The following is a 26591-nucleotide window of genomic DNA, read 5'->3' on the forward strand; positions in this document are numbered from 1 at the left end:
GAGAGTGCCAAGCTAAAGAGCTACACATAAATATTCATGAGGGAAAGAGACTCAGAAAACAGAGGACAGGTTGGGGGACCCTTTTTCCCGAGATGGGCTACTGGCTTCTTGCCTTACTTTCCTTTTCCTCTCTCCATCTACCCCTAGAGTAAATTAACTTACACACTGGCCATTATCTTTATCCAGTGGGGAAGAGGCAGGACAGTGTGGAAGGCAACATCCAAGAGAAGTGTGAGAACTACCCATGTTCCCTTGGGATGGCATGGTGTTATCCAACAACTTATGCCACTGAAGGGTGCATTGTCCAAATAGTCCTTATATGCCATAGGAGTCAAGGAGGGTGGAACAAGGAGAGCAGAGAATCACAAGTGATAATAGCTGTTGTGGTGGACAGCAGAGGGGTAGAGGAAGGAGAGATGCTCTTGTTTGCCCTAGCCAGTCTCATGGGGACTGTGCCTTGGAGACAGTAATACAGGGGCTCACACTCCCTCCTCTAACCCTCTAAACATTTCTGTTCTAGAAAATCAGATTTAAATGAATTACAGCTGCAGCCTTGAAGACTGTGGAGAAAGGGAGGATATTTCAGACCTCTGTGCCTCACTTAGAGGTGAGACAGTTGATGCTCAGAGGCCTGAACCTGTGTCTTCTGATAATTTTGCCATTGGGTTTAGCATCCTCCACTTATTGCCATCTTTCTTCTCCCTCTGCATTGAAATCATCCCTAGCCACCAAGTTTCCCACAGCTTAGGCTGCTGATGAAGGCCTCAGTTTGTTCCACACTAGGTTGTTCTCTGACAGCTACTTGTCTCAGTCTCAAGTTCCTGATTTTCAGTTTTCACACTATTCCAAGCTAGGATCTTGCCTATTTCTAGTTACCCTTGCCTAGGTTTCCATTTTATAACTTCCCATCAGAGATGCACAGTGTGATTAACTCTTCATAATACTGTTTTCTCTTTGTAAGCAGTAGAATTGGACTCTTAATTCAGATCAATTTATGGAAGAGTGGTCACTACCTCTATCTCTATGTGCCTGCCTTTGCATGGACTACATTTAGTGCCTTTTTCTACTATATGGCAAGAACAATTTTATTAATCTCAGCAGACAAGACAAAGTGTCAAGTCACAGCAAGCATTATGGGAGCCAGGATTTCTTACTGACTTGACTGAACACCTCTGACTAAGGCCAGTTCTTAAGGTAATTGAACACACACCAATGCTTTTACACAGTTTCTAACCTAGCCTGTCTTCTCAGCCTGATACTTTGAATAAGTGGGGAGTCTATAAGCTGAACCTTGTGTTATATGATTGATGAGTCTGAATGAAAATCGTTGTATTGGAGCCAGAAAGGCAGGAGACAGTGTGATACAGTAGAAGGAACACTGAACTTGTAGTGAGAATCTTAGGTTTGGGAGCGTCCTTACTCTGCCAACTTACTGTCCACATGACGTGGTCAAAACACTTAACCTGATGTTGTTCAGCTGCTCATGAATCCTGTGTACCAGGCACTGTGCTTGGCATTATTGACACATTGGTGACTGTGGCAAGATCTTGCAGCTAAGTGTGACAACCCTGGCTATGTTAGGGGGCTCTTGTGACACTTGAATGAGATAATGTTAGAGGATTCTTGTGTACCATAAATGATAGAAGAGTCACTTGTTTTGTGAATTTAAATGTTCACAAGAGAGGTCTCATTTTTACTGAAAAAAAGTAATAGTATACATAATTTAAAGGCCACATGGGAAAGCATTAAGGTATCCAACAGAGCACCATATTGAAAAAAGTGCATAGTTACACAGATGGAGAGTGTACACTATCTAGTGGGAAAATATTTTTTACACATTTGTACATATACAGTAGCAAAGTATAAACACTACTGCCTTTGATACAAGGAATATAAAGTACTTATTAAAAATAAATTATGTGAAACTCCATTTGTTTCTCTTAGAAACTATTCTTCTGTGTTGTCATTGAACACCCAGAAAGACTACAGGCTTGTAAAGAAACATCTCTGTTTACATGATGTGTTTCTGTATCACTCTTCAGGGTCAAAAGAGCAGCAGAGCAGAGTGGCTGTAAGGCATGGATTGAGGACAGTCTTCAGACCACCCTTTCCTGGTGAGGGAGAGGCTTTATGAAGGCTTACGTGCTCCTTTGGAGCCTAAAAGGCAGCCCTTGATATCCTCCTGAGGGACTAAATACCAAAGGGATATTAGACCTGGGCAGACTTAGATGCACTACACATTGGATGATTCCAAGTGACATAGAAGAGCATTTTAAAATCATATACTGTAAGACAGATTACAGATCTATAAAAAGACAGTGTCCCATTAAAAACCCCTCATGACATATTGGTAAGTGGAAAAAAAAAAAAGAACTATAGACTGTTTTGTGCGTATCTTACTTTTTGGAAAAAGAAGTATTTGCAGGTTTATATGTGTCTCAGTCTGTTTTGTCACTTAGCTTAAAAAAACACACAACTTATAAATTTAGAAAAGGAAAGGAGACTTTATTTCTTCCTAAGAATTGTAGCTTGCAGGGTGGCCATCCCACAGAAGCCTGCCTCTGGCCAAGACCCACTATGAAGGAGGTGTGTTTGGGATAGGAGCTTTACGTTGAACAGGTTGGCTAAACATACATGTTGAACAGGTTACAAAAGGAGCTAAGAATATTCATGAAGGTGGTCCTAATACATGTGTATTGGACAAACATGCATATAACAGACACCTGTGTTCACTTTGGAGTGGAGACTTAACGTTTAAATGTATTACAGTTAGGCCCTATATGTTAAAAGGTCTTTTCAGGACATGAAGGCACCCAAGTGGGCAACATCTATAAACCAGCCAGAACCAGTCCGTGGTTGGTGGTTTTCTCATCAGGAGAAAGTTATTGAAATCAGTTTTGTCCAAAGCTGTATTTATGGCTGATAGAACAGGGTTCAGTTAGCATTGATGAGTTGGATGAGTTGTAATTGTTTTAATGTTGCCTATCTCAAGGTCAGTGTTTGTTTAGCTGCTAGAGAAAAAGAAAAACCTTGTGGCAATTAAAACATAGTTTATGCTGGAGGGTGGTGTTGGGAGGAAGGAGAGCATCAGGAAGAATAGCTAATGGATGCTGGGCTTTATACCTAGGTGATGGGGTGATCTGTGCACAAACCATCAAGGCACACATTTACCTATGTAACAAAACTGTACATGCACCCCTGAACTTAAAATAAAAATTGGAAAAAAAAACAGTTTATTTTACTCATAAATAAACATAGTTTATTCCAAGTATAGGAGTGTGTGACTTACCCCTTGCCTGGCATGGCCATATGTCCTGCTTGTAATTTGATATCTTAGTGCCACAAAGAGTCTGTTCTGTCAGTCTTATGATCCCTATTTTAACATTAATGCTGGTCAGTCGTGTCTAAACTACAAGAGGGAGGGAATGTAATGAGGCATGTCTGGCCTCCCATCCCATCCTGGCTGGGAACTCAGTTTTAAGATTTTTAGGGGGCTCCCTTGGCCACAAGGGGTTCTGTTCAGTTAGTTGCAGCGGGGGTGGGTAGGATTTTATTTTTGGTTTACACCCTGTAACAGAATACCACAGACTGGGTAATTTATAAGGAAAAATGTATTTCTTACCATTCTGGAAGCTGAGAAGTCTAAGGTTAAGGGGCCCACATCTAGCGAGGGCTTCTTGCTACATCTTCACATGGCGGAAGGCTTGAAGGGCAAGAGAGCAGGGGAGAGATGGGGGAGAAGGGGACCGAACCCATCCTTTTATTAGGAAACTACTCCTGAGATAACAGCATTAATCCATTCATGCCCTCGTGACCTAATCACCTCTTAAAAGTCCCACCTCTCAACACTTTTTCGTTGGGGATTAAGTTTCTAACACATGAACTTTGTCACATTCAAACCATAGCAGTATGCAATATTAACTTTATCATTGGATGATACAGTTTTGTACTCATCTTTGGACTTTCTGTATTTTCTAAGCTTTGTGCAGTAAGCATGTATTTCTTTTGTAGTCAGAAAAGTAATTATTGTAAACAAAATCCTATTACAAACAGAACTCTAAAATATTATCTATACAGCAAAGGGACTGTACTGTTCATCATTTTATCCCTGGTGTCTGGACTACGCAGTGGAATCACATGAGAGAGCTTGTGAACGCTGCAGATTTCTGAGCCTCAGCCCTAGAGATGCTGGCTGATTCAGTTGTTCTGGAAGGAGATGAGGCTGCCAGGGAAAATGGGAGCAGATTCTAGAACAAGTCATACTATGGAATATTATCAAACCTATCATTTCCCATATAACTCCAGGTTTATTATAAGCTGGGACAAAATGTGTACTCCAGTTGAAAATTACCACTGTAACCTTCCTTCCATCTTGGCTCCAATTGCTGCTCTACCTGGGAAGAATGTTATCTAGTTCAGTTTCCCCGAGATAGTTTTCAGGCTCTGTGGGACTTAGAAAAAGCAATTATCTATCAAATACCAGATGGCTCTGTAGATTAGCCCCAATGAGTAAAAACACAGTGATGCGAACAAAAGATGGTGATTAGCTGGTTGAATAACAACAGACCATCTCAGCGCAGATGTACTGGAAACAAGGGCAGGATCAGATACTATGGTCTTTATTTTCTTGGTTTCATTAACAATGCATTCATTATTTCAATACTGCCCTGATGTTAACAGGGAGATAAGGAGAGGGGGATAACTTTTACACCACAGCTTTTTCATTTTTATTAAAATAACATTTCCTTAAAATTTCATGGTAAGAGATGACTTAATGTTATTTTCCATCTGGTTGTAAAGAATAGTAATGTGTGCTTCCTGGGAGATTTTTTTTTTTAATCCCAAACTAAGCATTTTTAGCTCAGTTTACATAACTGTTATAGAAAAACTAATATTCCCATAATATTCACATCATCCACGTATGCAAACACAGGGCTAAGTTGTATTTAAACAAAAAACAAAAAAGACAGTGGAAGCCACCCAAATGTTTCAGGCCTCCATTCTGGTTCTATTTAGTTAAAAAAAAAAAAAAAAAATTGAAACTTTCTAAGATGCTGTCAATTCAAAACCTGGCTGTAAACTCTAGGATCTCCCAGCTCTCAGACTAAGGTATGAGTTGGAGGTTACCAAAACTAGTAAAATGTGGTACCACAATTTTAATTGTAAAAATACCTAGTTTAAAATGTAGCCAATATTTAGAAACACATTAACACACTCTAAAGCATCCAGAAGCATTTAGATATTGGTGGTGTACAAGCACTAAACATCATTTTACTTCAACAAAGAAATAGTCAAAATATTAAAGTCAGAGTTTTAAAAAGTATACACTGCTTTTTTTAATGAAGGAAGAAACATATCTCTAAGGTATGATAGGAGATATATCAGTATATATCAGTTAATATACATTTCTAGGAATAGATGCCTTCAAAAATACAGATATTGTTGCAGAATTGTGGTGGTTTAATTTTTTGACAAATGCATTATCTTAGGAGTGGTCCGTCTGATTTGTCCACCCCTAAAGAAGCAATAGTTAAACCCCATATCACCCAGCCCATGTTCCTAACATTCAGCCAAGTGATGAAGATTAGGCAACTAAAAGCAGATATTTTGGCAAGAAGTATCACTGAGAGGCAAGCTGGTCATGAGTACATATTTTTTCATTGTTTTATTTACTCATTTGTGAGCCTGAGGTATTGATTCCTCCTAAGTTCTCTCTCTGACATTTAGATAATTTACCGCCAGATAGATGGTGATGGTGATGGCTGGCTTTCCATTAATCTGTGTATCGACACTGTAGTTCATCTACCCATACTAGGTACAGGAAAGAAGTTGGCAAAGGAATAGTATAAATGGATGCATGTGATGTGCTTTCAGAGAGTATCAGGTTTGCTTAAGAATGTTAGGGGCAAAATAATATAAACAAGTTATTTTATTTTATTTTATTTTTAAGACAGAGTTTCACTCTTGTTGCCCAAGCTGGAGTGCAATGGCCCGATCTCGGCTCACTGCAACCTCCACCTCCCGGGTTCAAACAATTCTGCTTCAGCCTCCCAAGTAGCTGGGATTACAGTCATGCACCACCAGGCCAGGCTAATTTTGTACTTTTTTTAGTAGAGCCGGGGCTTCTCCATGTGGATCAGGCTGGTTTTAAACTCCCAACCTCAGGTAATCCGCCTGCCTCAGCCTCCCAAAGTGCTGGGAATACAGGTGTGAGCCACTGCACCAGGCCCTAATATAAACAAGTTTTATTGCTAGTATATAATTTTAAAATTATATTTATATTAAAGTCATTACATATTGTAGAATATAAAGCAAAATATTTATGTGTCTTTAAGAGATGGAGTCTTGCTCTGTCATCTGTGCTGGAGTGCGGTGGTGCAATCATAGCTCACTGCAACCTCAAACTCCTAGGCTCAAGTGATTCTTCTGCCTCAGTGTCCCAAATAGCTGAATTCAGGTGCATACCACTATGTCTGGCTCAAAACACACATTTTTGTAAAGATGAAACAGGAAATTTCAAGGACATTTCCTGCTTAGAGAGGCCACTTTCCACTGTACCTGAGGACTTCAGAATGTGGGATTAGGGTGATATATATTAGTTCATTCACATCTTTTATTAGAGACTCTTCCATAAAAAGATTTGAGAAGCACTGCTTAGGGGCAGGAAGAAAAAGAGCATAACATTTACTTAAATAGATGTCTATTCAGTTACAGTTATGAAAGGACTCCATTCAGTTACACATTTTTTGAAAAAACCTAACTCTCAAATGAGCTAAGCAGGCCAGGCGCAGTGGCTCACACCTGTAATCCCAGCACTTTGGAAAGCTGAAGTGGGTAGATCATCTGAGGTCAGGAGTTTGAGACTAACCTGACCAACATCGTGAAACCCCGTTGCTACCAAAAATACAAAAATTAGCTGGGCAGGATGGTGCATGCCTGTAAACCCAATGCTTGGGAGGCTGAGGCAGGAGAATTGCTTGAACCCAGGAGGTGGAGGTTGCAGTGAGCCAAGATCATGCCATTGCACTCTAGCCTGGGCAACAAGTGTGAAACTCCATCTAAAAAAAAAAAAAAAAAGCAAGAATAAATCACTAATTATTCTATTTATGAGAATTAAAATTTTAGGGAATAAAGAAGTACCAATGGCTAGATTCTTACCATTTCCTGGTAAAGAACCATGAGTGGAGCTTTTATCTGCTTTAGTGTCTCATTTACCACTTTTGGTGTGAAAAGTTCCCATGATTTATACATACCTAGACACTTGCTGCTAAATATTCTCTGCATACTTTGATAATGTTTATAATGATAATGAACCCATACTAGTGTTTACTGCATACCAGACACTGCTCTAAGGTTTTTGCATTTAACCCTCATAGCAACCCTGTGAGATATAATTGTTCTTGTGTTTTCATTTTATAGATGAGGAAACTGACTCATAGAGAGTCCAGTAATTTTTTCAACGGCACATAGCTTACAAATGATAGAACAAAGAATGGACCCTGGACCATCTGGTTCCAGAGTCCTGTTGTTAAACATCACCTTTTCCTGCTTGTCATCACAGAAATTATTAAATGTTTACTGTTTACAAGGCAAATATTTATGAAGTCATTAGAAATTCTGTTGGAGAACTGCTTTGAATCACATAAGTAGCTATTAACAAATGAGGATCTAGTAGAATTTGAGAATAATGACATGGTAGGTGTCATTTGGCTAATAAAGGAAAGAAAATGAAGCCCTGAAATAGATTTTTTTAAAATTACTTTCATTATGGTTGTGCTATGTACAATGTGTGAAGTAAAGGATGTTGCTTGCTGCTATTGGGCAGGGTTTTTTTGAGCTTTTTAAAACTTTATTTCAGCATAACTGTGCTTACAGAAATACACTCATATTTAATAATAGAATGTAACTTAAGTTTAACTTATAATACACAATTTAGATCAAAAACTTGGTACATGGTTTAAGATTTTTAAAAAGGACTTGTAATTGGAATTATTTTTATCTATTACCAGTTGATATGGTTTGGCTGTGTCACCACCCAATATTATCTTGAATTCCCATGTATTGTGGGAGGGACCCAGTAGGAGGTAATCAAATCATGGGGGTGGGTCTTTCCTATGCTATTCTTGTGATAGTGAATAAGTCTCATGAGATCTGATGGTTTTATAAGGGGGAGATTCTCTGCACAAGCTCTGTCTTTGCCTGCTGCCATCCATGTAAGACATAACTTGCTCCTTTTTGCCTTCCTCCATGATTGTGAGGCCTCCCCAGCCATGTGGAACTGTAAGTCCATTAAACCTCTTTCTTTTGTAAATTGCCTAGTCTTGGATATGTCTTTATCAGCAGCAAGCAAACGGACTACCATACCAATGTAAAAAAAAGTTGAGATCCTCCATCAAATGCTGCTCTAGAAGGCAGCAAGAACCTTGAGAAACTTACCTTTGGTTTGCCTCATAAAAATAGCATGTGTGTTGCACTGTGTAAGTTTATAAAATTTGTGCAACAAAACATTGTAATATTTCAATGCCAGTTCAGAAAGTTTAGTAACTAACAGATATGGAAGAGGGTGGGAGGGAAACCTACGTATACAAATATTGCATGTAGATTGTAAATCTACACAAACCAAGATTCAGATAATTTCTTCAATCTGCATTAACAGTATCTGTTCAATTCATCTGCTGAAGTCAACTAGAAAACACTAGCTGTTAATTTTTTTTTGACTTCTGAAAAAAAGAAAATTAAGTTTCTTCCTCAGCTTTTCAGTCCAGAAGTGAAGGTATATCACAGGCAAGGTATTCCTTCCATTGTCAACATTCATGGGGTAGCATGCAATGTGGTCTACTTGGGTTTTAATTTGTATCAGCACTCATATGAAAAATGGTTTTCAAAGTTAATGACCACATGACTTTAGAAGTGACTCTAAAAAATAAAATCTCCCTTCTTGGAAGACTAGAGCAAAAAACATCTAGCCATACTTACAAGCCTTACCAAAAAAAAAATGCACCCCCTTGTGAATTATACCTTAATTTTAAAAAGTAGCCTCAATATAAGAAGCAGCTTTGAAAAAAAAGAAATATATACAACTTAAAATATCTTTAAAACCATTTTTAATATAGATTTAAAAGATAGTTAAGAGATTCATTTTCATAAGACTCCCTTGGATTAAGGCTTATCATAATTTCTAGTATATCAAGTTTATCACTAGTTACTAAACATCAATTTATAAAGAACACATTCTTTTTTGTTCTTTTATCAAAAGGGAAAATTCTAGCTTCAATTCTATCTAGTGTGAGGGAGAGGGACTAGAAAATAAAATTCAAACAGTTGTGTGGAAATACCACATTTTTCTTTTTCTTTTCTTTTCTTTTTTTTTTCTTTTTGAGACGAAGTCTCACTCTGTCTCCCAGGGTGGAGTATAGTGGCGTAATCTTGGCTCACTGCAACCTTTGCCTCCCAGATTTAAGCAGTTCTCTGTTTCAGCCTCCCAAGTAGCTGGGATTACAGGCCCATGCCACCACACCTGACTAATTTTTGTATTTTTAGTAGAGATGGGTTTCACCATCTTGGCCAGGCTGGTCTTGAACTCCTGAACTTGTGATCCACCTGCCTCGGCCTCCCAAAGTGCTGGGATTACAGGCGTGAACCACTGTGCCTGGCCCACATTTTTCAAATGAAAGAACTTCCAACAGACCAGAAGTTCATACTGCTAACATACTTTTCATTGAAACAATTTTTAATGAGTACAAATACATGGCATTGGAATTAAAATCTAATATAGGCCTGAGAGTTAAGTCCTTTTTTTCTGGAAGAAGGCCTCAAGTCACAATCAGTTTCAGTAATGATGTTTTTTACAAATCAATGTAATAATAAGTGGTTTTAATTTCCTTCATATTTTTGTTTTTTAGCATTCTAGTCTTAAAGACTAGAATTTAGTTCAATTCCCCAGAAGTCAAATAGCTTTTCTTTTGCAATATGAGAGAATCCACAAAAAAACCTCTTCCCAAACTAATTCCTAATATACAATTTGTGCTTAAATGAATCTTTGTCTATACAATGTAAATGGTAACTTAGGTAAAATGTTCCCAGGAGTTGTTAGAAAGGTTTAACTAGCTTTATAGTTTAAGTTTTAAAATATAAATATCTACAGCTAGATCTTCTGTTGATAGTGATTGTTGGAGCCTAGAATTCATCATTTACAAATTCCCATTCATGCACACAAAACACACACCATTATCAGACAACTTACTCCTCATGTCTTGAGAAGAAGAATCTTCTACTTCTTTCAATCTTTGGCCTCCCAGTAAATTCCAGTTTCAAACAACTTTTAACTCAAATTTCACTCTCAGATTTTTAACAAGCTTTTCACCCATATATCATTAATGCTTTCCCTAATCTTTCATGTTGTACTGGCAGTTTTGTTAAAAACAAAAAACAAAAAACAAAAACAACACTCCCAAAAGTGCTTGATTTATTCTTTATTTGTAGAATTGGTGCCTTTTTCTCAATTGTCTTTCAATAAAGATAATCCATATTAGATAAATTGTATGCTTGAAAGTTATCATCAGCCTTGTTACTGACACAGGAAGCTGGGCAGCATAGGAAGGTAATAATGCCATGTCAGTAGAAGTATAGAGGAGGCTCATCTGTGAACCATCATCCTGTCCCAGAAAAGAGCCTGAGTGGTCTTACCTATGCCCCATTACTCCAGATTTCTACATTTGTCTTCATCATAGGAAAAGAGAGAACTCTTCCCTAGCAGTCACTCAGAGGCTACATTATTCCTTGTGACTACCAGGAACTTCTTTTCCACATCAGGAAAGTCTGTGTGTGTGTGTGTGTGTGTGTGTGTGTGTGTGTGTGTGTGTTTTTAATTTCCCTCTAGTTGACATCTTCCTTAGTTCTGTGCCTTTTGAGGACAAACTCTGCATAGTTTTTAAATTATGTCTAATGTTTACAGTCACTTTATCACTAAGGTTTCCCTTTCCACAGCCCAGACCCAGACAGAGATTGATTGCCCTCTTATGAAGAAATACCATTGCAAAGAGATTTTCAGGCACATTTAAATGGAACGTATAGGGAGGTTGTCAAGGAATGAGAAAAAGTGATTATTCTCCAAAAAAATTAAGATTTCAGCAGACTAGATTAAGAAGCACAAATTTTAGTTAAACAGAGGAGGAGACATTATTCATTATCATCATGTTAAGCCTGGACTTTGGTAATTGGAACAGAGATTAACCAGCTAGTCAGTCACCTGAAAATAGTCCTGAATCCAGTCTGGGGAAATTCTGTTACCAAATAGCTTAATGTGATTAAACTGCTTTAGGCCCTGAACATCTGAAGATGGTTGACATTGAAACACAATGTAAATGTTCAGAGAGATCTCTTTGTCCAGAGTATGGAGTCACAGATATTTTAAGCCAAAATGGGCTTTTGGCAGTAATCTTTGCCATAAAGCCCCAGATCTTCCCTGTCTGATAGTCTGCCCTGTAGATCTCAACCTGTCTGGGACACCCTACCTGGCTTGATCTGCCACCAAGCTGCCATTTATCTGTCAGATGTGTCAAGATTAATAGTTTCTACATGCTGGCTTTTCATTCCAATTTTAATGGAAGCAGAGTCCCTTTTTCCCAGTGGTAGATCAATTAACCAGACTGCATTGACGGCAAGGAAGGTTAACTTTTCCCTTCAGGACCAATAGTCCTAATTCGAATATAAAAGATGAAATTTTGCTTTGATCTAGGAAAATACATTAGTTTGATTTCTCCCTGGAGAGCTGCTCTGAGTTTAAATGTGAGTAGGCTCTTTTTAAAAACCTGCTGAGGATCACCCTTTAGAGAAAGCAGCCTGAGATTCCAGTATGGGTTTATCACTGGGTGCATGTAAGCATTAGCAAAACATGAGAAGGGAATCCTGGGAATCCCCTGGTCATTAGGTGATAGTATACCGATGTCACGTTGAGGTCTTTATGTCTGCTGGTTTGAAGGTTCGTGATAAGACAATTTCCTTTTATGTTTTAGTAACCTTAAACATGGGCTTATATCTTTATTTGCCCATTGTGTGCTGGAAAAACTGCTACAGCAAGCAGACCACATTTTTCCTTCATCCCAGAAGCATAAGGCCCAGCTAGAAGCTTGGTGGAATCCACCTCTCCTTTTGATGAAGCCTTCTGAAATCCAAGAAGGATGCCACTTGTGTAATAATAGCACCCAGGTCTGTTGAACAGTGAGAACACATGGACACAGGGAGGGGAACATCATACACGGGGGCCTGTTGTGGGGTGGGGAGGGCTAGGAGAGGGATAGCAGGGGGTGGGTGGATTGGGGAGGGATAATATCAGGAGAAATACCTAATACTGGTGACAGGGTGATGGATGCAGCGAACCACCATGGCATGTGTATATCTAGGTAACAATCCTGCACGACCTGCACATGTACCCCAGAACTTAAGTATGTTAATAAAAAAAAATAACACCCAGGTCAAAATATAGTATTTCAGTCATTTGTGTGTCTAACTCAGTTTTTTCTTCTCTGGTGCCAGCATTCTCACTGTACTTTCCAGTCCAGACATCTATGTATAATAGCAACACATATTAGTTCCTAACCAAAGGCAGAGGAGATTTTATAATAATAAAAAAAAGTATTACAAGTTGAGTATCTCTTGAAATTTTAGGGGCCAGAAATGTTTCATATTTTGGATTTTTCTTTAGATTTTGAAACATTTACATATACGTAACCAGTTGAGCATCCCTAATCCAAAATCTGAAATACAAAAGAGCATGATCTTTGAGTGTCATGTTGGTGTTCAAAAAATTATAGATTTTAGAATGTTTTAGATTTCAGATTTTCAAATTAGGAATGCTCAATCTATAGTTGGGAATGTTTGTACCATCACTTTGAAATAATAAGTAAATATATAAATGAAAACAAATAATATGTTTTCATAAATATTAAACCAATGCATTTCCCTCCTCCTCTTAAAGTCTTGTCTTATTCCTAAGGCATATGATTCCTAAGTCACAGTGGCCTTAGTACTCCAACATAGGAAACAGTGGAATTGGGGAGTGAGAAGTCTTGGTATCTTTATCTTCTCCTTAGGCGTAGAGAAGTTAAGCCTGGAGAGATCAGCTCACAGACTTCTCTTACAGTGTGAAGAAGTTTGAGTCGGGAAGAAGGACAATAAGATGTAAGAGAAAATTAGAAAGGCTTGCCTCTATCCTGGCCATGGTAAGGAAAGGGAGGAAGGAGAATGAAAATGGGATAGAAAACAGAAGTGAGCACAAGTAGCATCTGCAGAGTTCTCTGTGATCTTTGATGTTGGGAGACTGAGGAATTCAGAAAAACACCACAGGCCCAAGATTCTACCCTGTATTCTTGTTGGGATAGGGAGTGGGCAGGCACCCTGTGCAAGGCCGTTCAAGCCCAGGAAAAGCAGCTCAGTTACCAGAGAGCTGGGATGCTGAGGTGAACAGCAGCATCATAACAGACATTGGGGCTGAATGGTGCTGTGGCACAGACTCCAGGGTCTCCAGCCAGCCACAGCTGAAGGAAGCTGAGCCAGCAAACGGGAGATGACTATACATACTTGAGAGGATTGCGGGAAGTGAAAGAAAGGGCCAGCCTGGTATTTTACCATCAGAGGCCAAAAGGGCACATGATGATAAGGGAATAAGGGCATTACTGCAGAGCAGTGGGTGCCAGGCAGTACCTACAAAAGAACTGGCACAGCCTACATAACTCCCAACTCCCCACCAGACACCAGGAGGACCGAGATACTATTATAGGAAGACGGGAAGCTATCAGGAGTCTGAATATTTTCTAAAGGGACTATTTAAATTATTAGACTAAATTTGAAGCTGACTTGGATATTTACTTACAGTAAAAGCTGTTACATCATATGTGATCAGAACCAATTTTTTAATGTGATTAAGACAGAATCAGATTTATATATATATATATAAACATTTTATTTTAATTTAATATAAATGTACATTAGCAATCTTTTAATTCGGGTCAAGACTTTTTCTTTGCATATTGGTTTTCCAGTTAGTTTTGCTGCTTACTTCTTGCATAAATCATTCTCTAATGCATCAGTTACATTTCTATTTGCATTTTCTTTACTAGGCAAAGAACTTTTTAAGATACTTGCAAAGAAATTTGAGTGCAGAATCCTAGATTTTTACAGTTAAAAATATTTTTTACCATTGCCTTGACACCTAATTGAAAGTGTTGTTAAAACTTGCCTTTATTAAGTCTATTCAAATCATTCAACTTAGTTTTCATACAGACAACTCCCTTCAGTCATTTTTTTTCTCATTTTGCAGTATTTTAAATTATATTATGTAATTAACAAAAGAAATGAATGTAAACAGACATGGAGACAAAACTGGTTCTTGAAAGCAGACAATGTGGGGACATCCTAGGGAGAAACCGTTAACCTTTAAGTTCCCAGTTTACCGGGAGAATCAGTCAGTATGATGTAGAAAAGGAATGAGTTAATTCAGCAAGACAGTTAAATGCAGATTGATCTCTCTAACAGCAGATGAGGGCTCAGAAGGAAAGTCCACTTACAGTTGACATTTTAAAAATTGTATTTAGTTGCATGTACTGTAGATAAATTTTGCAAACCCGCCACATATATTCTGCAATAAATTAATCAAATCATAAATTATATAGTTAATTTGTAAAGGGATGTTTAGTGGAAGACTGATTTTTCTACTGATCATTTTCCGTGATATTCCTGATCCCATGATGGTAAATAATAAGATTTTTCTTTCTTGTCTATAGAATTTATCCTAGATTCTACTTGTATGCCTCATCAAAGATCTTTTAAAATATTATCTTTATTACCATACTTGTTAGAAAGCTTGTTTCCTGTCATAAATTCTCCAGAAGTATCTTTGTTCTGAAAATAGACTAAATAGGAGAAGGTGTTTTAAGCTACTTTTGGTGGGAAAAGTAACTTCCTAATTGGGAAGAAACAGTTGTTTCTTCCATGCTAGAAACAGTTGTTTCCCCATTGAATGGACATGTGGATGCTTTTGGTTTAACTACTGCATTTCTCTCTGCCCCTTACCCTGCCTTCACTTCTGCCTATCTCCAAAGATGCTGTTGTTTAACTGTTTCATGTCCAGTACCATACAGGCTTCTCTTGCTCTATGCTCAGGCATCATTTACCCATCTAGTAGCCTAATCTCAACTCTTTATGGCCACCTGAGTCTACAGTGGAGCAGGCTGAAGGGAGAGTTGGTAAGTTTCTTGATATTTTGCCTGTGTATGTTCACCATCATGTTTGTAGAGGCAAAAATTCTACAGGCCAACCCCTGGCCATAGAGCAGGGAGCAGGACTTCAGTGAGTGCTCATTGATCTCTCCAGCTGTCAGAAAATTTGCACCCAGGAATGAGCAGGTGCCTTCATTGCCTTTGGCAATGAATTGGGGACTTGACTCCCTTCCCTTCCCTCCCCTTTTCCCTTCCCTCTCCCTCCCCTTTTCCCTTCTCTTTTCCCTTCCCTTTTCCTTTCCCTTTTCCCTTCCCTTTTCTCTTCCTTTTCCCTTCCCTCTTCCCTTTCCCTTTCCCTCTCCCTTCACTTTTCCCTTCCCTTTCCCTTTACCTCTCCCTCCCTTCTCCCTCCCCTTCCCCTCCCCTTCGCTTTCCCTCCCCTTCCCTTTCTCTTTCCCTCCCCTCCCCTCCCCTCCCCTCTCCTCTCCTTAGACAGTTTTGTTCTATTGCCCAGGCTGGAGTACAGTGGCATGACCTAGGCTCATTGCAACCTCTGCCTCCCAGGTTCAAGTGATTCTCCTGCCTCAGCCTCCCCAGTAGCTGGGATTACAGGAACATGCTAGCATGGCTTGCTAATTTTTGTATTTTTAGTAGAGACAAGGTTTAACCATATTGGCCAGGCTGGTCTTGAACTCCTGACCTCAAGTGATCCTCTTGTCTCAGCCTCTCAAAGTGCTGGGATTACAGGCATGAGCCACCACAACCAGCTGGGACCTTGCATTTCTAATCAGTCAGAGGATGCAGTCTCTAAAACGGAGTTGACGTTATTTTCAGGCTGGGTGATCAAGGTAAATAACCCATTTTCTTTTGTTTCATTGTGTTATTGTTTTCTCCAGAACTAACACTGTTCACTCATTAGGAACTGTTACAGGTGGCTTCACAGTATTGATTACTATTTGTGATCCATTTGTGGCACATTCTTGAATCTTACTTTCAAAGTATGGAAGGGAGAAGGGTTAACTTCCCTGAAACCATTTGAACTGATACTACTGTTCTATTATAAATGCAACTTGTAATTTATTCCTTACTGTCCTAGCTCTGAAATGTGCCTACAAAGCTGTATAATGTAAACTGATTTTAAAAGCCATAGCATCAGCTACTGTGCTGGGTCAATTTTTAATATCCTGAAAAGGCTTAGGAATCCAAACCCAGTTTAAAACTTAGCCCAGTTTATTTGTAAGTGGAAACAGAAATATCAGTCTGAGAGCATATTGTGACAAATCTCTGGGAAATGTGTCCTCCGTTGATTTGTGTCGTTATCCCTGGAAAGAGCACGTGAGGAAATAAGTCTTCCCAATCCAAATTTCCTTTTGATAAAACCTTGGCAAAAGCTTTTCTAATCCTAGGTTTCAAGTCTTTAAGAATAATTTTGGTGGATGATGCATGCTTTGAGGATATGATATTTTAAATATCATCATATTGCTTCCAGACATCTGAGGGTTTAGGATGCATATTAGTATATATCATTTCTCCTCTCCCTCCCTACACATGTGTGAATATGTATGTGTTTGTGTTTTCTGTCATATGAAATCAGTCCGAAAACCAGACCTTGGGCAAGTCAGTTAACCTTTACAGGCCTGTCTTCTCACAGTATAATGTAAAGGAATTTACTGTATTTAAATTTTAGCCCTTCACAGTTGTAAAATTCTTTTATTTTACTGGAAAAGAATTTGGAGTCCACATGCTTATTTGTGTCCTTCATATGCAGATGACATAGACTACGTTTTATCTCTGAGAGCCTAAAATAATATGATTCACATATGCAGAACTATTTTTTTAACTTTTATATTTTAATATGTAAACTAGAGGGAGAGATTTTTAAAAGAGCAAAATCTTTTTGACTAAATATTGCTTCTACACCTAAACTCAGTCTTCATCATCGCCTTACCACTACCAACTTCAGTGTTTAGAAACCATGAGCAAGAGGTTTTATTAACAGATTGGTGTTACATGGAGCTCTTATAGGGTCGAGAGGTAGTGGGGAGAAATTCTCAGCCTGAGTCTCCAAGGTTGTCACTGGCTGATTAGCATAAGAAGTGGTCTTGGGCCAGACAAGGTGGCTCACGCCTATAATCCCAGCACTTTGAGAGGCCTAGGTTAGTGGATCACTTGAGGTCAGAAGTTCAAGACCAACCTGGCCAATATAGTGAAACCTGGTCTCTACTACAAATACAAAAATTAGCCAGGTGTGGTGGTGGGTGCCTGTAATCCCAGATACTTGGGAGGCTGAGGTAGGAGAACTGCTTGAACCCAGGAGGTGGAGGTTGCGGTGAGCCAAGATGGCGCCAGTGGAGGTTGCAGTGAGCCAAGATGGCGCCATTGCACTCAAGCCTGGGTAACAAGAGCAAAACTCCGTCTCAAAAAAAAAAAAAAAAAAAAAATTAATACTTCATATATCTCTACTTCCTAGAGCCACTAAAGGCTGTCTTTTAGAGTTTAATTCTTTGTTGCTGCCTTGCAAAGATGAGGACCATAGCTAGTCTTTGCCTGCTTTCTTGATTCTCACACACCATTAAGATTGAAGCTAATTTGTCACATTGACACTGAGGAATGTTATTATTCAAAGCCGAGTTAAAAAGGGAATTTATAGAGAACAAAACCAATAAGCCAAGCAGCTCTGACATTTAATTTTCTTGGAAACCTTTCCCATCAAACCAGGCGAGTCTGCACACTACACATTTGCAAAATGAAAAGTGGTGGTGTAGTAGGATAATCTCCTCATATAAACGATGAATGAATAATTTGAAAGAGATTGGATATCATAGAGGGCCCTTTCTCCTCTTGTCCTCTCCCATCCTACCCTGAAATGACATTTGTGGGTGGATTCCAGCTTTTAGAGGTGATGTGTTAAGTTCTATTTTGTTTCATATTTTCCATAGGAATTGAGAGTTTGGGGAAGTGAATACAGATGATTTTTATTTATGTTTTTGGCCACCAGTTCCAGGTTTATACTATTAAGAATATTGCTTCCTTGGTCCATCAGCCCAAAGGGTCAATAAACCCTGTCCGTCTACCAAGAGTTCCTTTAAAATCCTAAAATGAACTAATTTAGGATTAGTTTAGGACACTGTTGGCTTCCTAAGGTAGGCTAAGCTCACAGAAGGAATCATATTTGAGGATCCATTTAGCTTTCTGTTTTAGTCAGGCAGGGTAATGCTAGTTGCTTTAATAAAGAGCCAAAATCGGCACACCTTCGAATTCTCGCGAGAGCGGTGTCTGCGTGTTGGGACGTGCGGAGATTCTCACTTTCAGTCATGGCGCTGAAGGTGGCCACAGCCCCTGGCGGCGCTACAAAGGCAGTGCTCAGGCCAATCCTTCTCTGCAGTCCCTGGGAGGTTCTAGGCGCCCATGAGGCCCCCTCAAGGAGCATCTCCTCACAACAAACGATTCCTCCATCAGCTAAGTATGGCGGGCAGCACACGGTGACCATGATCCCAGGCGATGGCATCGGGCCAGAGCTCATGCTGCACTTGAAGTCTGTTTTCAGACACGCCTGTGTACTGGTGGACTTTGAAGAGGTGCATGTGACTTCCAACGCTGATGAAGAGGACATTCGCAATGCCATCATGGCCATCCGCTGGAATCGTGTGGCCCTGAAGGGCAATATCGAAACCAACCATAATCTGCCACCATCCCACAAATCCCGAAACAACATCCTTCGCACCAGCCTGGACCTCTATGCCAACATCATCCACTGTAAGAGCCTGCCAGGTGTGGTGACCCGGCACAAGGACATAGACATCCTCATTGTCCCGGAGAACACGGAGGGCGAGTACAGCAGCCTGGAGTATGAGAGTGTGGCGGGAGCGGTGGAGAGCCTGAAGATCATCACCAAGGCCAAGTCCCTGCACATTGCCGAGTCTGCTTTCAAGCTGGCGCTGGAGAGCGGGCGCAAGAAAGTGACGGCCGTGCACAAGGCCAATATCATGAAACTAGGTGACGGGCTCTTCCAGTGCTGCAGGGAGGTGGCAGCTGGTTACCCCCAGATCACCTTCGAGAATATGATTGTGGACAACACCACCATGCAGCTGGTGTCCCGGCCCCAGCAATTTGATGTCATGGTGATGCCCAATCTCTATGGCAACATTGTCAGCAATGTCTGCGCAGGACTGGTCGGATGCCCAGGCCTTGTGGCTGGGGCCAACTATGGCCATGTGTATGCGGTGTTTGAAATGGCTACAAGGAACACTGGCAAGAGTATTGCCAATAAGATCATCGCCAACCCCACAGCCACCCTGCTGGCCAGCTGCATGATGCTGGACCACCTCAAGCTGCACTCCTATGCCACCTCCATCCGTAAGGCTGTCCTGGCATCCATGGACAATGAGAATATGCACACTCTAGACATCGGGGGCCAGGGCACAACATCTGAGGCCATCCAGGACATCATCAGCCACATCCATGTCATCAACAGCCAGGCTGTGGAGGCCTAGGCTTGCCCTGGAACCTTCTTGGTTTGCTCCTCAGATCCCCCTTCTCACTCCCACACCCCAGCCAGCCTGGTAGGCAGAGCCCAGAATAAAGCAGCTTCTCCCCTCCCTGCCCGCAAAAAGCCAAAATCTTAGTGGTTTGACATATTTATTGTTAAGGAAATTTCTGGGCCCAATGCAGGTTGACAGGAGGTGAGCTGGGAGGGTTTGTGCTGAGTTCTCTGTCTACCTGCAGGGAAGTAAGAAAGCTAGTGGATGGAGCATCATGCAAGATAGGAGTGGGTGGGTATGGATCCAGGCCATTGACTGGAACTCAGTCACATGTCCCCATATAACTGCAAGGGAACTTTGGAAATGTAGTTTAGCTCTGTGACCTGAAGAAGGAAGAAACAGGTTTGGCAAACACATGGTATTGACTCTCTTGGTTCTCTTTCCTCTTACTACCCGTACCTGCATATGTACTCCCAGTCCCAGAGAAATCTACTTATGATGTCACCAAGGCATTTAATTTAACTGATCTAGTGGTTAGGCAAATATCCATCTGCTCCTGTATTATTCTATTTGCTTTTCTTTGGAAGGAGATGACCTTTACATAGAGAAGAGGACTTTCCTGCTATGAAGGGTAAACATGTATAAACATGAACCCTCTTTAAATCACCATGTTTTTAAAGTGGAATTGTGCAGGGAGTGAATGCCAACTATTGGGAAAAGCTTTGAATGATTGTTCCTGTCTACCAAGTCGTTCCTCTGTTGGGAAGAAGAGAGAATTCTAGGGCTTCAAGATAACCAGAAGATAACCAAATGATTTTTTTAAAACTAGAGAGATTTTAGCTTAAACAATAATGGAATAAGGTATCACCAAGTGTCTTATAACAGAAATTTACTTGACAATTTGAGACACAGTGTTCTAAAGAGATTGGTTTATGCCCCTTGACTGTATTCCAAAATTCAGGATCTAAGAAATTCTCAATTCAAGTTGGTTCTTGATTAAGGAACCATTTAGATATGTGAAGGACTTTTTAGACGAGGCCAAAAGTAGGGAAGCAAATTGACAAGGAACTAATAGGAGCTAAGGGTTGTTTTACATGTGTGTGAGTTTTTGGGTTGTATACATAAACTTTCATCCAATACTTCAGCAAAACATGATAAAGGCATAGTTTGGCATTATTTGGTATGCAAATTTCTATCCATGGACATTTTGGGACCATCACATATGGCTCTCTATGCTTTTGGTTGGAAGCCCATACCCCAAGAGGGATGCAGAAAATGAAGTATTGCTTTCTTATTGATTATAGTACTGACTTCATCTGCCAGGAAAAGGCTGGCACTGCAAGAAGAAAAAAATCTCATCACCATGGCAATGGAAATCTTAACTTTGATATCATATGAAAAGGAAATTATTTTTTCTCTGTTTTTAAGAATTGCAATTTTGTGAATGTGGAAGTGACCTTTGGTAACCGTATTTTCCTAGAACACCTGAGCCAGACAGCTAATGTCCAGGGTGAAGACCTTTAGGACTTTTAATATGGCAATCCTGATTTTATTTATATCAGGGGAAGAAGCAATACTTAGACCATGTAAGATATCATTTTCCTACCAAGACAGTGACCTTATTTTCATGCCAGAGAGATCTCAAGGGTAGAAGAATAAGAAATTTCATATGCTGAACTTCGCTGGATATTGCCAGACGCCCAGAAATGGAGTGCAGGAGGAGGTAATTAAATTAATCTCTATTGGATGTTATTATCCTCTTTCCCTGTTAAGTCAGTGACCCCCTTCTGCTGTCATTAAACCCCTTAAGATGGAACTAGCCAGATAAAGGACATCTGATTACTCTGGTCTAGAAAACAGCTTCTTTTAAAAACAGAGTTGTGGAGAAATCACTTGCCTTCTTGTTTTAAAACCTTAAAGTGACAGTAAGTCTGATCAGCCATGTCTCTTCAGTAAAGTAGCAGGTCAGGGGTTGGGTACAAGAAGAAACCTGTCATTTATTGGTCCTACACTTTGTGCTGGGCACTGTGCTAGTTGCTTGAAGTATTCAGACCATAGTGTGTTTTTCTTCCTTGCTCTTATGGACAAAGAGGAATGTTGGCTCATACTGGATGTTACTAGAGGTGGTCACTTCTGTATGAGGATCTAAACTAACAGTTCAACATATCTTTAGCCATTGGTGCCAGATATGTTATGATTTGGTCAGAGTTATTGAACAGCTAGTATTTCAATTAAACAGTAGTTCTTGGCAAAGAAAAAAAAGTCCCCAGAGTACCAATGGTTCATTTTTATTCTTAATGATTAAAAACATCAAATCCTTTTTCATTTAAAGTTGAGGAAGTGACCGACTGTAGTTTTGAGTAGTAATATTATGAATAGAACTAAAGGATTGGGGTGAGAGGATCTATAGGCAATACAACCATGCAGAAGTGGTTTTTTTTTTTAAAGAAAACTACATAGAGGGAGGCAAACTTGGAATAGGCAGTCAGTTTCAGCAAAGCACAGTCCCCTCTATAATCTTAATACCAGATCTTCAATTCAGCAAGTTTTCTCTCTCACTATTCACTATTTTATCTTAGTAAGCAAACTTTCACCTATGTTGGTATGAAATAAGTCCCTTCTCCTCTGAAGTTTTGAGACATGTTTATGAAAGTCACTATATCTGGCAGGGTAGACTGTTTACACTATGATAACAGTCAACCACAAAATAATCATAGATGACAATCATACGAGTATATTTTTTGTTAATCACTGGCCATTAAAGTCTCCTTCCCAACTTCCTGCTTCTACCTGGTCAAGATTCATATGTTGTCATCGCCCAATGGAAAGCTACTGAATAATTTGAGGTATAGTAGTGTAGGAATCAGATTGGATTTTTAGAAGCTAGGAGGTAGAAGGCAGGAAACCAGTGGGAGGCTACTACAATTGCCTGCTGCTGGATGTGGACCCTGCTATGAATGAATTGATGGGGTGAAATTATGATGCTGCCACCCTGTTATTTAAAACCTGATTACCGATGCACCCAGACTGCTTGAATATGTCTCTGTGGTGCGACATGCCAGAGTGGCCCAACTTCTCAAGACCAATCTTTCCAATCAGATTAGGTTCCCAGCTCTTCCCCTATTCCACTCTGTCCCACAATAGCTCCAGCTAGCTGTTTTGCTGAGATCCATGTATGTCCCATGGCCAAAGCTGCACAAGCTCTGTCAGCTTGAAGAACCAGTGTTTGGATGCAGGAGGAAGAATTGGGAAGCCATTAAAATCACAAGGGAAGGATATATTGAGGTTTATTACCTGGTAAGATATAGAGGGCAAGAGTTTCAGCTTGGGTAGTTGAAAAAGTCCATTACCAAGATAGAGAACTCAGGGAGGCAGTTGAATATGTACTGAAACTAGTTTACTACTCTTATTTTGGCTACATTGAGTAGGAGGTTTGAGCAGTACTTTTCTGAGGAGTTGTCCGGCAGGCATGTGGGAAGCTCAGGGAGGTGTCTGTAGTTAGAGGCATCACTAATGCAGAGGTAACTAAGATTTGAGAGTTTTGAAGGAATTGCCTAGGCAGAGTGTGTAGAGGAAGAAAAGAAGAATGCGGAGGCAAGGATAGGCAGGAATTTCCATTTAAGAGGAGGCAGAGAAGGAGACAGAATAATGAACTGAGGGGAATGTGGAGCAAGGAGACATGTATCAGGAAAGTGGCATGCCCAGGAAGCTAGCATTTCACTAGCTAGCTAAGCATCAATTACAGCAGGAAGGGAGTTTGGAGGAGGAAAGTCTTGAAGGAAATATGTTTGAATTGCTAGAGGAAAGGAAAGAGGACATTTCCTGTGGGGGGTAAATACTGAGGTGGAAATGAGCAGCTTCAGGCTGCTTTGTGAATGTGCACAGGAGGAAGTGAGTGAGGAGGCCAGCTTCATGAGGAAGAAGAATGCATTGGGAAGCAAGAAAAGGTGAGATGGGGCAATGCTGAGGGAACTTCATATACTAGTCAAGAGGAGGTCTGTATGGATTCCTGAAAAGGAAATTTACTCTGTGTGTGTGTGTGTGTGTGTGTGTGTGTGTGTGTCTGCATGTCTGTGTGTCTGCATGCGAGCAGAAAAAGAAGTCAGTAGCTTCAGCAGAAAGTTTGAAAAATCCATCAGAAATCTTTTTCCGGAATCTATACCTAAGTTGTTTCTTCATCTAGGTCACAGTACATTCTTAAACTATGAGAGAAGACTCTAGAAAGAATTTGACCATTGCTTTGCAAAGCAATATTTCTTTTCTTATGTCAAAGGGAGCAGAAGTGTGTGGATCTGATATTCAGTGTGGAAGGCTAAACAAGAGGCACAATTTTGTCGTTAAGTCAAAATAAAAAGGCTTTTTAACAGTTGCACTTTCCCCTCAATTAAAAAAATATTTATAAAAATGAAAGCTAAAAGATGTTCTTTTTGGTCACTTTTTAGAGAGCCTAAAGAAGTAAATGTTCAGAGATAATTCAGTGAATGAAAAGCATTTATGAGGAGGCTGTGTGATTATTGATGATGTGGGCATTTGGTAGGTCTGGGTTTTCAAGGCTGTTTTTTAAGAAATTGTGCATATTTTTTTATTTTGTAGGAAGCCGTATGGTTTGATAGAAGGACAGTGAGCTTAGCAAAGTCCTGAGTTGGAATCATGGCTCTGCAATGATTGGCATAAATAAAGCTCTGCTAAGCTTTGTGACCTTGAGTAACCTAAACTTTCTTAGCACTCGGAAAAAAAAAAAAAAAAAAAAATTGCCAGTGCTTACTTTATGAGGCCAATGTGAAGCCATCAGTAAAACAGTCCCATCTGGCATGTTGCTGGGCACACAGTCATTGCACAATAAATGTTCATTTTCTTTGCTTTTACTAAAAATTACAACATAGTACCCAAATTAATGGCAGGGCCTTAGGTATACCTTCAGGTCTCTTTCTCATATTACTGATCAACTAGAATAAGGAGGTGGGCATTTTTTTTACATAATTAAGTTTTTTGTATAAACATTGAGTTCACTGTTAAACTGATTAAATATCATTAGCTGAAATCTATCTTATTTATAAAATATTTAATTGTAAGGCTTAATGAAATGCAAAAACTGAGTAATGGTAGGCACATTAATTCTTTTTTTTTTATTGCATTTTAGGTTTTGGGGTACATGTGAAAAACATGCAGGGTTGTTGCATAGGTGCATACGTGGCAGTGTGATTTGCTGCCTTCCTCCCCTTCACCTATATCTGGCATTTCTCCCCATGCTGTCCCTCCCCAACTCCCCGCCCCCGCTGTCCCCCCCACTCCCCCCCAACAGACCCCCGTGTATAGTGCTCCCCTCCCTGTGTCCATGTGTTCCCATTGTTCAACACCCACCTATGAGTGAGAACATGTGGTGTTTGATTTTGTGTTCTTGTGTCAGTTTGCTGAGAATGATGGTTTCCAGGTTCATCCATGTCCCTACAAAGGACGCGAACTCTTCGTTTTTAATGGCTGCATAATATTCCATGGTGTATATGTGCCACATTTTTCCTGTCCAGTCTATCATCGATGGGCATTTGGGTTGGTTCCAGGTCTTTGCTATTGTAAACTGTGCTGCAATGAACATTCGTGTGCATGTGTCCTTATAGTAGAACGATTTATAATCCTTTGGATATATACCCAGTAATGGGATTGCTGGGTCAAATGGAATTTCTATTTCTAGGTCCTTGAGGAATCGCCACACTGTTTTCCACAATGGTTGAACTAATTTACACTCCCACCAACAGTGTAAAAGTGTTCCTATTTCTCCACATCCTCTCCAGCATCTGTTGTCTCCAGATTTTGTAATGATCGCCATTCTAACTGGCGTGAGATGGTATCTCAATGTAGTTTTGATTTGCATTTCTCTAATGACCAGTGATGATGAGCATTTTTTCATATGTTTGTTGGCCTCATGTATGTCTTCTTTTGTAAAGTATCTGTTCATATCCTTCGCCCACTTTTGAATGGGCTTGTTTGTTTTTTTCTTGTAAATCTTTTTTAGCTCGTTGTAAATTCTGGATATCATCCTTTTGTCAGACGGGTAGGCTGCAAAAATTTTTTCCCATTCTGTTGGTTGCCAATTCACTCTATTGACTGTTTCTTTTTCCGTGCAAAAGCTGTGGAGTTTGATTAGGTCCCATTTGTCTACTTTGGCTTTTGTTGCCGATGCTTTTGGTGTTTTGGTCATAAAGTCCTTGCCTACGCCTATGTCCTGAATGGTTTTGCCTAGGTTTCCTTCTAGTGTTTTTATGGTGTTAGGTCTTATGTTTAAGGCTTTAATCCATCTGGAGTCGATTTTAGTGTAAGGTGTCAGGAAGGGGTCAAGTTTCTGCTTTCTGCATATGGCTAGCCAGTTTCCCCAACACCACTTATTGAACAGGGAATCCTTTCCCCATTGCTTGTTTTTATCAGGTTTGTCAAAGATCAGGTGGTTGTAGATATGTTGTGTCACCTCCGAGGCCTCTGTTCTGTTCCATTGGTCTATATCTCTGTTTTGGTACCAGTACCATGCTGTTTTGATTACTGTAGTCTTGTAGTATTGTTTGATGTCCGATAGTGTGATGCCTCCCACTTTGTTCTTTTTGCTTAGAATTGACTTGGCTATGCGGGCTCTCTTTTGGTTCCATATGAAGTTTAAGGTGGTTTTTTCCAGTTCTGTGAAGAAGGTCATTGGTAGCTTGATGGGGATAGTGTTGAATCTGTAAATTACTTTGGGCAGTATGGCCATTTTCATGATATTAATTCTTCCTAACCATGAACATGGAATGTTTCTCCATCTGTTTGTGTCCTCTCTTATTTCATTGAGCAGTGGTTTGTAGTTCTCCTTGAAGAGGTCCTTTACGTTCCTTGTTAGTTGTATTCCTAGGTATTTTATTCTCTTTGTAGC

The 26591-nt window shown here is 39.9% G+C and overlaps 2 protein-coding genes across 11 annotated transcripts in view; both read left to right on the top strand.

Moving 5' to 3' along the window:
* Positions 1–26591, top strand: part of TMEM108 (transmembrane protein 108) — a 658024-nt gene that overhangs the window by 431333 nt on the left and 200100 nt on the right. The gene's annotated exons all lie outside the window — the stretch shown is intronic.
* LOC105716519 (isocitrate dehydrogenase [NAD] subunit gamma, mitochondrial-like) lies at positions 18503–19708 on the top strand. The gene has a single exon (XM_012451220.3). It carries the CDS (start codon positions 18530–18532, stop codon positions 19706–19708), a length of 1179 nt encoding a protein of 392 aa, XP_012306643.2. The 5' UTR covers positions 18503–18529.

This window comes from Aotus nancymaae, unplaced genomic scaffold (genome assembly GCF_030222135.1).
Source record: "Aotus nancymaae isolate 86718 unplaced genomic scaffold, 86718_ANA_hifiasm-v0.15.2.pri h1tg000019l, whole genome shotgun sequence".
In the NCBI taxonomy this organism is placed as follows: Eukaryota; Metazoa; Chordata; class Mammalia; order Primates; family Aotidae; genus Aotus; species Aotus nancymaae.

Bases quoted from the DNA above. Each gene is read 5' to 3' on its own strand.
- LOC105716519 (XM_012451220.3), top strand. From the start codon at position 18,530: ATGGCGCTGAAGGTGGCCACAGCCCCTGGCGGCGCTACAAAGGCAGTG.